Source organism: Mytilus edulis, chromosome 5 (genome assembly GCF_963676685.1).
Source record: "Mytilus edulis chromosome 5, xbMytEdul2.2, whole genome shotgun sequence".
In the NCBI taxonomy this organism is placed as follows: Eukaryota; Metazoa; Mollusca; class Bivalvia; order Mytilida; family Mytilidae; genus Mytilus; species Mytilus edulis.
This window is the reverse complement of record NC_092348.1, coordinates 36,264,867-36,277,516: the sequence shown is the minus strand read 5'-3', so window position 1 is coordinate 36,277,516 and position 12,650 is coordinate 36,264,867. Positions and strand designations below refer to the sequence as shown.

At 33.3% G+C, this 12,650-nt stretch overlaps 1 protein-coding gene across 1 annotated transcript in view; it reads right to left on the bottom strand.

The window, feature by feature from the left end:
• The window catches only part of LOC139523564 (uncharacterized), a 97,569-nt gene extending 92,636 nt beyond the window's left edge, over nt 1-4,933 (bottom strand). Inside the window, exons 1-3 of the mRNA XM_071317682.1 lie at nt 4,818-4,933; nt 979-1,542; nt 564-599 (exon numbers count right to left, since the gene is read on the bottom strand). Of these exons, the coding sequence (XP_071173783.1) occupies nt 564-599; nt 979-1,542; nt 4,818-4,890 (673 nt within the window). The 5' untranslated portion in view covers nt 4,891-4,933. The remainder of the gene's footprint in view (nt 1-563; nt 600-978; nt 1,543-4,817) is intronic.
• Between the last annotated feature and the right edge of the window lie 7,717 nt (nt 4,934-12,650).

Below are 12,650 nucleotides of genomic sequence, written 5' to 3'. Positions count from 1 at the left end.
TGAAATGTAAGCTTGTAGAGATTCACTTACAGTTACTAGTAAATCAGAGTATGTTTTAGATAAAGAATTTCAGTTTGCTTATGTGTAGGGGAAAAATGAATTTATGGTACATATAGACACAATAAGGGTAATAATTTTATCAAATATGCATGGCTATAACAATGGTAAATCTGAAAAGGTTAGTAGAGGCATGGAGACAACATTAATTTATAGTGCATACGGATCCAAAGGGGGATTGAATTATTGTTTTGGAAGCCAATAATATATCAAGTATATATAGCTATGTTTTGTAGCTTACTTTTTAAAAAAAAAATGAGCCAAAATTGCTGCTTCACGAAATTATAAACTCAATGTTCCGCTTTTATTAATGTTCGAGACAAAACGTGTTTTGCCTACATTGTAGCTAATGCCATTTGAGTATATACAATATGTTTTCACTTCATGGATTGTACGTATACCAAACGTTTCTCCAAGTTAATTATTGAAGTAAATGAGTTAATTTAAAGAAACAACATACCGAGACGCATTTTATTATGGTGGACACGAAGCTTATTAATACTAACCTGTTGTTGTTGGCAGCATACTACGATCTGGTACCTCTGAAAGAGATAATGTCACTTATCATTTCGATTTTGTTGCAAAACTAACGGGATAGAACCGTTTACATAGTCACACAAATGAGTAAAAACAACAAGACAAAAAGGGATGGAGGACATGGAATATGCGAACTCGAATATTTATATATATTAGAAGCAACATAAGATAATCTAAGATGATATGTCAATATAAGAAATGAGAAGTAATACACATAATATAATATATATATAGTGAACAACAGTACCAATAACTATAGATGCCAAGACTTCAAGACTTGAAAATATAAATTCTGAATTCAACATTTAATAAGAAGATAATCAAACGTTCATTGTTTTTTTCTTCAAATTATTGTTTTCCCATTTACGAAAATTGCCAGCTTACCGTTGCATACTTTAGTTGCCAGAAGCTCTGACAAGCTGTTTAGGGAATCAAAGTTATCGGCCGTGAGGAAATAACGAGAGTCTGGATTGCTGGAGACTGATTTCAATTCATCTCTATCAAATCCTCCTCCAACACCAACAGTATAGACGATAACGCCGTTGTCTTTGGCGGTTTGAGCTCTTAACTTTGTTATATCCTTGGTTACTGACGGTCCATCGGTGACGAGAACCATGATATGTGGTACTCCGCTTCTGGAGCCGTGTTGTGGAGTATATGTTGTTTGTGTGACGTATTTGATAGCATCACCAGTATCTGTGTTTCCTGGTAGATACTTAATGCCAGAAATGGCATTCATAACGTCTGCTTTGGTGCCATAATTGTTCAAGAAGAACTGATTATGCACACCTGAACTAAACGTCACAGTACTAACGCGCACTTTGTCTCCACCTACATCTAAATTGTTCACTGTATTCTTAACAAAGTTTAATTGTTTTGCAAAGTTTGTTTGTCCGACTGTATCTGAGGAATCTAAAACGAATGTTACATCTGCTTTTGTTGAACATCCTGTAAAAGAAAGTTAGTACAGATAATACAATAAGTTAAAATGGTTTGCCAACACCACTTAAACATTTTGTTAAAGTTTAAGACACCCAGGTTTCTTATTATCTCTCTGACAAAACCTTGCCGAATTTCACGTACAACATATAACTTTCTATAATGCCTTTCGCTGAGTGTTTGTTTACACAAAGAAAATGGACAGTCACTGTATCGCCATATTCACTCATTTACGCTTTACATCAAGTGGATTTTGATTTTGATTGTGTATTTATGGTGAACTTTGTCATTTTGCTTTGTTTTTCTGTTACTTTTCTAACATCAGAGTTTTACTGTGCGTATTGCTGTGTGTTTTAATTCCACACTGGCCATAGGTATAGACAGAGGGCTGAGAGGGCACCTGCCCGAAGTTCGTAACCTCTATCGCTTTTGTTAGTCTTGTGCGGTTTTATTTTTAAATTTGCGTTCATTTATATGTTTCGTCCATTTCGCTGAACTAAAGTGTACGTTATTGTTTATTGAACAGCCGAAGAGTGCCTCCGGGTGCAAGATTTTCTCGCTGCGTTGAAAACCCGTTGGTACATGGCTTCGTGTCGTCTTGTGCTCTTTGATCGTTTTTTTGTCTATTTGACACATTACCTGTTTCCATTTTCAATTCTATTTTAGCAACCACACAATAAGCAGAAGATTGCGACAAGTCGATTCATATAAACAGTGTAGCGTCAAAATTCATATGCATTGTGAGGAGGGGGCATTGATATATAATTGAGGTAGGTCTGGTTGGGTTTACAGAATATTGTGAGGAGGGGGCATTGATATATAATTGAGGTAGGTCTGGTTGGGTTTACAGAATATTAGATAAACAAAAAGTGCAGAATAAAAGGACAAAAAAGTAATAAAGAATATAGAAAAATAGTCTTTAAAAATATAGAAAAGATAATAATGGCCATTTGAGTGCATTGATTATACTATTCAGAAATGATTCATCCCTCAGTTTGGTAAAGTATGTTCAGTTGATACTGTATATTTTGTCCAATCACACTGTTCAGATACACCTAAATTCCGTTATGCAAATAATACAGTGCTAACTCAAATAACGGAGATTGAATTATTATAAGACAATTGTGGAAAACGGTCAGTGGTTTGAGATGATATTATTGTGAAGATTTAGTATTTTATCCAAATAAATTGAATTGGATTTGGCAACAGGCATAGCCTGTGTATTGTGAAGGTTTAATGCAACAAGAGACAAAAATATCCTATACGATCCTGTACATATATAATGGTACATATATTGTTTCATTCAAAAAGCAGGGTTTTTAGTGATGGAGTTTCAAAATAAGGAATAATGAATGAACAATAAACGAAGGAATGATAGGCAAATATTAGTAAAATAAAAAGGGGGGGGGGGTAAAATATCATGAAAAAAAATGAAAAACAAATGTGGAGGAAAATCCTATGAAAATATATAGAATACAGAAGACGCTCACCCATTTCCTACTATATTAGTAGGTTAAGTACTTTGTATACATTTCTATCTTGAAATGATATAGTATGGTATAATAATGAAGACAAGGAGATGCGATATCTTCGTCAATAGATACATGTAACAACCCATCGACCAAAAAAAAACACATATTGCTGTTTTCGTGATCTCATGTGTGTTGTTGTGCGTTTTTTATCCTCTTACTAAGTGGACTACCATTAGATTTTCTAAGGGGGATGCAGGAGGATTTTGAAAATGAACAACTTGACCTGGTTATTTATAACTGAAAATAAATAATTTTCACAAGACAGGATGCAAATGAATATTCCGCAATACGAAATTCCGGAAAGAAAGAAAAAAAAATAGCATGTGTAGTAACAGATGAAAAATAAAAACCTCTTCCCCAAGAAAATCAAATGGTCTTCCCCTAGTGTTTCAGACTTTCAGACTTGCTGATCATATTGTCATTATAGTTTCTTTTGTTAATGATATGCCATCGTATATTCTTTTTGAAGCAAAACTATAAATTCATTGTTAATAAATAAAAATTTAAAAAAGTAACAGTTTATCTTTTGGCCATCTGTATGTACAAAAAGTAGATTTTTTTTGCTAATAATTTTGAATTACTTAGATCTATCTTTAAATATTTACTACACTGTAAACTGAGTTAAGAGGAGATGAATTAATAGTTCATGAAGTCTTATCATTTGACAAGAACAACTCGAGTCACGTATGGTTACTGATAATCTCATCTCTATCGTGCCTATGTTAGGTAAGACTGAATCGGTCAGCTGTTACCTTGTCTTGTAAACACGTTCGGAATAGTTACCAGTATTGTGACAATATATAAGTGCTATAAAAGATATTCAACTCGTATTCAAATATTAACAAATATTCAACTGGTAACCGAACAACTTATGCGGTACTATGCGCATTCGTGAATTAATGTGTTGTTCCGTCTGTCACTTGTTGACTTTTTTTTCCCATATTTGAATTCTTCGGTTAGTTTTTCTATAATTATTTGTATCATTTTAGGAGGGGGTACTTAAATTTTAAATAGTACGAAATGAAGAAAAGTTATCAATGCAGGTTTGTATACTAAATAATTCTTCTAAAGCACATTCACCATTTTCCTTTCAAACGAAACAAAGATGAAACATTTTAAATAAAAAATTGTACGACACTAGCAGAGATATATAACATGAAAGATTTGAAAAAAATGTTATGCATACATAATAGAGTTTCTTTTTGTCTCTTATCCTTCAGATTCAATTCCAACATCGAACATAGAGTCATGAAATATCATGTAGGCCTATATTCCGTATTCTGATGAAATATTAAGAAAATTCAATCTGTCTCACTTTCTTAGTGAAAGAATGCATTCATTCATTTAAGAATTGATAACATTAGTTGTATTATATTTAAAACAAAAGTAAAAAAAAAAAGGTTGTATGTACAATTTTTTTGTCAGTTTGTCTGTTTGTCTGTTTGTCTGTTTGTGTTTTTCTTTTTTAGAAATGGCGTCGTCAGTTTATTTTCGACTTATGAGTTTTAATCCCTCGGGTACATTTAGCCTCTCTTTTGTAAGAATATGAGTCTTTTCAATATGAATAGTGTAGTTTAATTGAATATTGTATCTTGGGTTTTTAAAGTCTTTGAGGCACGGAGGTATTCTCTTTAATAGAGAACCAAGATTTGATTGGAAAACGAATTGGAAAAAAATATATAATTGAACGGGAAAAAATTAAAGGAAATAGGAAAAAAACGAGAAACCCCCAAAACAAACAAAAGCACTGACCTGCTGCATCCGAAAGTGTCACCGTCTGATAGACGGCGACGGCGCAAAGAATCAGAGCCTTAGCGCTGTACATCCTTTGCTATACGAAAAACGAAATACTGATATCACGGAATATTCCAGTGACTTATATACGCTTGCTTACGTAAATATTCCCATTGGACAGTAGTTCTAAATCCGGAGTTGAAGTATAGGCGATAAGAACAGGAAGGTCAGAAAGTTTAATGAAGGAACACCTACGGTACTATATAATTGTTGAAAATTGTATAAATAGGAGTGACCATCCCAAGACTTCTGTTGAATTATAAACCCGGAAACACATGCATAGCTACAAATGTATAAGGGAGACGGATTTAAGTTTATCTTGTTTCCGAATCCCTGTATTTATATTGTATAATTATACTTCGTCCACTTTTTGAAAATAAAGAATTCTTTAAACTAAATGTATAAGGCATTAGATAAGTTTGGTAATATTGTCTTAAGTAACGGAATAATTCTGACTTTGGCAAAAAGTAAACTTTTATATAACAAGTAAACATAATTTGTCAAATTACTGCTGCTTTAATTACTGGTTGACCCAGAGCGATACAAGAGATTTTATGTACGGTGAGAGCAATACAACTACTTTTATCTATATTGTTCTTTATTTATTTCAACTAAATACCTTCATAATTTTTGGCATTTTCAAGTTCTAATCCAGATGTTAAAGAAATCTCCATACACATTTCGGTGTCTTAAAGTTCCGAAAGAATAAATCAATTATTACCCTCAGTAGCCAATTAATTGCAGTCATGGCTTATTGAGAGTAAATTATTGCGAGGAATTCTTATTTATTCGCTCTTTTGCACTTTTGAAACATATGAAAGCTAAGTATAAGAAAGGACAGGGATCAAACAGAGAGGGAAAATCACTACGAAAGGAAAAATCTGTGAATGTCTTGGAACTATAATATATAACGTGTAACTTTGCAAAATTTACAGATCTAACATTGTTGGGTTGATGTTTAGACGAGTTGTATATACATTATGTACACAGCCATGTATCACCATCATTGATGGTGATCCGATGGATACTTTTGTTGTAGAGTTGCCTCACCTAAGAGCATTCATTATGTTTCTTCGGTCTGTTTGTCCGTCTGTCCTGCTTCAGGTCTTTGTCTTTTGATTGAGCTAAGCGATATCAAGTGATATTTTAGTGTGTGTCTTTTTTATGTTGTGCGGTTACACAATTGTTTCAGATGAGGAAGACAGTTGGTACCTATTAAAACGTTTAAACCTGCTGGATTTGTTTGCGATCGTCTTAAGTCGGGAATTGGATGTTCACTAGTTGTCGTTTGTTGATGTGGTTCATAAGTGTTTCTCGTTTCTTGTTCTTTATATAGATTAGATCGTTGTTTTTCCTGTTTGAATGGTTTTACACATGTCATTTTGGGGCCAGTATAGCTTGCTGTTCGATGTGAGTCGAAGATCATACTTTGACCTATGATGGTTTACTTTAACAAATTATGACTTGGATGAAAAAGTTTTTAGTCTTTGGTTTAACTCAGTTTTGTAACCAAAGGTATTTTGAAAATTAAAAAAAAAATAATCACTGATTTTTTGTTATAACAGCTTAACGCCAAGTGACAAATACTTCATTCAGTCAAATTTCTACTTTAATTTAATTTTAATTTTCTCTTTGATTATAAATTTGTCATATACTTTCGTTGGTTTTCTATGCTGTATGGGTAAGAAAAGTCTGGGATGTAAATGCGCTTCATACAAAAATATGTGCCCGAACAGCCACTTTTCCAACCCTATAAATTAATCAAAATCATTATACATTTTAATTCTACAACATTGAAATTAAGAGTTATATCAAACTTTTCGTTTTGCTTGTTTTTCTTTGCATTTTATTCTATCCCGCATATCACGCGCAGTCATACAGCTGTTGTGAAAAAGGAGTGCCTAGCGATTTTTTTCAGGCAATCAAAGTTACGAGTTGGAAACATACATCACATGACATTTAATTATTGGGGGATAAATATATACTCCTGACCATAGTGAATACCCCAGATATGCCAGTACTCTTAGATCTGTACTTGGCGTCTTTTTTGAACCCCAAAAAATGGTTTTTTCATTTTGTTCTTTTGTTGAACTGTTACACCACTGTCCTAGCTTAGGGACAGGGTTGGTGCGCCTTCAATTAAGTTTAACGTCGGTCCCCTCTTTTGTGGGAAAACTGATTATATAGAGAATCACTGAAGCATGACTGGAGCGGGCCCCCATTAGTTTAGTCAGTGGCACCCTTACAAGAAGTTCTGAATCCACCACTGCCGCCACATTCTGTATGTGCATTTCCCAAGTCAGGGCGGCCTGTAATTCAGTGGTTGTCATTTGCTGCTCTATATCATATTTGTTTTTCATTCATTATTTTGCACACAAATGTTTGAATTGTTTTATATTTGTAATTTCAGGGCCTTTTAACGATTTTATGGTTTAGATTTTGCTCTTTGTTGAAGGCCATACGATGACCAAATATAGTTGTTAATTTCTGAGTCTTTTGGTCTCTTATGGAGAGTTGTCTCATTTTCAATCATACTAATGAGCGATTTAACAATATTAATGTTGTTGATATATTAGATTTTTCAGCTCACTGTGTTAATAAAGTACATGTACACCTGGTATTTTCAGTTCTTTGGCATTGACTTTTGGATTCCCATTTTTTAAGGATTATCTGACCAAAGTTCTAAGTCAATTTTCAGGTTAATATATTATTTTCGCAATCGAGTGATCTTCTTTCTCTCTTATCATCATGTATCTCCGTTCATGTAAATATATTGTTCCGTTTAAAATTATTAAGGGTTCAAGACAAATTAAGACATTCAAAGATATCCGGGAAAGTGTTAAAGTAGTTTTGGTTATCTTTGATCTTTGACCTTGAATTACCAAATATAGCATGACATAAACTATTTGGGAATGGTCACTGGAGTATTTGTAATCATCAAGCTATTCATTCACAAACCCGTGTGACCTTTCCTGGTCTTTAACTGATTGTCGTCTTGTCATTGGATAGTTTAATGAGGGCCTGGGTGGGATTTACAGAATATGAAATTTAAAGTGCAGAATGATGGGCGAAAAAAACCGAATAGAGAAATATAGAAAAAATAGAAATAAAACGGGGTGTTAAAATATTAAGGATAGAGAATAATGGCCAAAAAATATAAAGAATAGAGACAGACACGGATTAAATATTAATTATAACAGATAGGAAGGACTTCCTTATCATACATATACCTTGATATTCAACATTAATTTTACTTTCAAATCCACATCTCCTTTTCTTTTAAAAGAAATTACTTTTTATATGTTGGCATTTGAACGTGACAGGGGTTCGTGTTGTTTATTCTTTAGTTTTCTATGTTGTGTCATGTGTACTATTGTTTGTCTGTTTGTCCTTTTCATTTTTAGCCATGGCGTTGTCAGTTTATTTTCGATTTATGAGTTTGACTGTCCTTCTGGTATCTTTCGTCCCTCTTTTAGTTCCTCTTGTTTTTAGTTAATTTTAACAATGTTTGTTATTATAAATGTACAATCACTTGCTAAATATAAATAAAAAGCGATTCTCAAACAGGTATCTATAAATCAACAATCAGACATCTCTAAAATATGTGAAGCTAAAAAATTGAATCGATTTATTAAAAAAAAAACATCATGAGAATGAAACACCAAATATGCGTCGCTGAATTCTTTAAACAACCAAAAATGTATTATAATTAGAAAATGAGAGGTCATTTTTATAATGTTTTTTGGGGCGTAAACACGTTGACCGAAGCACATTTTGTACGAAGCGAGGGAGCAATTCGTACTTACAATGTGCGCACAATTAACGCTTTCACAACCCTATAAAATGATAAAAATGAACACTCAATTCTCATGATTAAATTTTTATGCTACAACCATGAAATTAAGAGTTGTTATGTCAAGCTTTGTGGTTGTTTTTCTATGCATTGTTTTAACATTGTCATGGATAGCACATGCAGTCATATAGCTGTTGTTTATTGTACATCATCATTATCATACTTGATGTCCTCTTATATTGCCTATAGGAAGACAGACGACAACATGCATGTATTATGAACAATCATAAAGCTTTGTAAACATGCAATTAGAAATGTTAGTTAAGATACTTTTAATTGTAAAGCGTGTACAGTCTACAGTATTTTAGAAATGAAAATACTTCCTTAAGGACCCCAATCAGAAAATCGAGAAATGATCTCGTCTGATTTTGAAAACAAAGGTTGTATACAAAATTGTCAACAGTCAATTCTTTTAATCTGTTACAAATACATCAAGAATCACTGTGTTTGAAGTTCTGTGCACAGACTGATTTGATTTTTAAGTGTATCTTGGACAAAGTGTCTAAACACTTTGCAGTTTCCGCTAGTCGGAGGAATACTCCCAAGTTTAGCTACATTTTTCGCGGATAAAACTTGGGCAGAAGTTTATAATACCACAGGAAATAATACTTAATAGACAATACTAGGAATCTGATAAAATTGTTGTCTCCAAGTTTGCCATCTAAACATTTAATTTGTTAGTGAATCACAATTGTCACCAGAACATTTTGATTTATCCAGTGGGCTAATAAAGGTAATGACCCTTAAATTCATCCAATCATCTTCTGAGGTCAACGACAAGTACATGATATTTTGGCTCTCAATAATGACGACTTCAGTATGTATACTAAAGAAATTTATTCTGTTGAACTTAAAGCTAATACTATCAATTACAACTGCCCTTTCATCGATCTTGATATATATATCATCAGCGGAAAGCTTAATACTAAAATTTATGATAAAAGAGATGATTTCTCATTTCCTATCGTTAATTATCCATTTTTAGATGGTGACGTTCTCTTGTCACCATCTTACGGTGTTTATATATCTCAACTTGTACGATTCGCTCGTGTATGTAACAATGTTTTAGATTTTAACGAGAGAAATTTATGTATTACTGAAAAATTATTACACCAGGGTTTTCGATATCACAAACTAGTCAAAACATTTACTAAATTTTATCATCGGTATAAGGACATCATTCGTAAATATAGCTCAACATGCAGACTTCTTATACGTTCAGGTATTTCACATCCAATATTTTATGGAAATATTCTTTATAAAGCACAAACATGTCAGCTAGTATTCACCCCAGAATCTAACAAAACTTTTAATATATATATATAGACTTATTAAGAAGGGATATAGTTACGATACTGTTGTCCTGCAATATTTAGAAATCTAGAGGACGTCATGCAGTCTTCAATAACACAAGTCGCGAATAAAAAAGGGTTAAACAATATAAATTAAACTAAAACTATCAAAACTAAGCTAGTCATCAACGAAAATTATCCCTAAATTTCTATTTTAAAAGTGAGGCAAAGGATACCAATAGGACATCCAAACTAATAATTGAAAAATAAACTGACAACGCAATGGCTAAAAAGGAAAAAGGCAAACAGTACACAAAATCACATAGAAAACAAAAGAATGAGCAACAAGAAACCCACAAAAAACGGGGGAGGATATCAGATGCTCCAGAAGGGTAAGTAGATCCAGCCACGCATGTGGCCCGGACGTGTTGCTCATGTGAGTACAAAAACGGTGATGTGTCTAATTCGGTAGGTCCCATTCGGGAAAGGGGTGAGATTTTAGCTACGACAAAAAAGCAAAATTTCGAAACCATTTAATAGGTTTTGTTTTACTCGGGAGTGGATAATTTAAGTCATTTAGAACTTTGTTAATCACATTTTTGAGATAGATGTGGCTTAGTTTTTGTTTTAAGTCATCTAGCCTTAAAGTTCGTCCCAATTACACGATTTGTAGTCTGGAAGTGTCTCAACAGTTTCATTTTGTTTTCTATGCTGTTTTTTTACCTCGTTATTTATCATTTGGTGGCTTTCTTTTTCTCATGGCGTTGTCAGGTTGATTTCTATTTTAATAAACTTTTGGTATCTTCTGCCTTTCTTATCAGCCCCAAGCTTCGATGGTTGTCTTGGTCGCTGTCTATCATATTTGTTTTTGAACATCGTAAGGCAGGTAGTGTTTTCGTTTGGACTGTTTTGCATTTTTTTCATTTCGAAGCGTTTTATAGTATAGGTTAATACACAGTATTTATTTTGCTCATTGATGTAGTTCGTACTGTGACCTATAATTGCTTACACTTACGTCATGTGGTCTTTGATTGGGAGTTGTGTCATTGGCAATCGTGCCACATTTTCTTGTTTTCATATTATATAAAAGAAGATGTGGTACATGTATGATTACCAATGAGACAACTCTCCACAAGATACCAAATGACCGTCAAAGGAATTAATGAATATAGGTCACCGTACGGCCTTTAACAATGAGCAGAGCTCATTTCACATAGTCAGTTTTAAAAGGCCCTGAAATGACGATGTAATACAATTCAAACGAGAAAACTAACGGCTTAATTTGTGTGCAAAAAATGAACGAAAAACAAATATGTAACACATAAACATACGACAACCACTGAATTACAGGCTCCTGACTTAGGACAGGCACATACTTACAGAATGTTGCTGGGTTGAACATGTTAGCGGGATCTCAACACCCCTTACTGTGGACAGTAGTGATACAGTACAACATAATAACGAACTATAATTAAAGTACTGAAGTACCGAACATCGGATGACCGCAAGTTCTTGTGGATGGTCAAAAGCATGCACTTGTCACAGAAAAAAAATCTCCACTCTGTATACCTGAAAATGAGGTTAATGTACACAGATGGGTTTTTTTAGACCTGATTTTAGGTAGGCTTCGAGATGTTTTAGGTTATATCTATATTTTGTTGTTTGTTCTTGTTATTGTATAGTTGTCGTTTATTCACACCACTTTGTACCTTTTTCATTTTTGAATAAACAACTATATCTATGACCATTACACATCGGTATTACTCTATGTAGATCGCATGCGTATGGCAAGCCGTTTTCTATTTATTCTAATTTCAAAATATCTCATATACTTTAGAACTTATCTCATAAACTTAAGAAGATATCTTATATATAGTATATTTCATATAGTTTTTGAGATATTTCATATAGTTTTTGAGATATTTCATATAGTTAATAAGATATCTTGTATAGTTTATACGAAATCCAATAAAGTATATCAAATATCTTAATATATAAAAAATAGTTATACCGTAACGATATCTAATAAAAATATAGTTATAAGATATTCGAAAGTATTCGAATAAAGAATAAAACGGCTTGCCATATATGTGTACTTCCATCTAATCAGTTAAGTTATATATAATATAATACATATAAGTACGTCTGCGTCAGTGACAACTCTACAACAAAAGTATCCATCGGATCACCATCAATGATGGTGATACATGGCTGTGTACATTATGTATATACAACTCGTCTAAACATCAACCCAACAATGTTAGATCTGTAAATTTGCTTTCGAAAATTTTGTTCTTCCCCCGCCGGGATTCGAACCCATGCTACTGAGATATCGTGACACCAAATCGCCTGCACGGTAGCCGTCCCGCTAGACCACACGACCACCTGGGCTTCACAATAATAAAGCTTTCGGTGGCCGTGTGTTACCTTTCCTCGTCAATTTTAATCTAGCGTCGTACTACAGTACATGATATATAAGGCATGGAGATGTTATTGTTGCAGATCAGCTCAATTATCTATAGTAAAGGATCCTACAAATTAATGCAAAACACAGTCACAGAAAATAATTATATTTATAAGTACGTCTGAGTCAGTGACAACTCTACAACAGATTTATCCATCGGATCACCAGCAATGATGGTGATA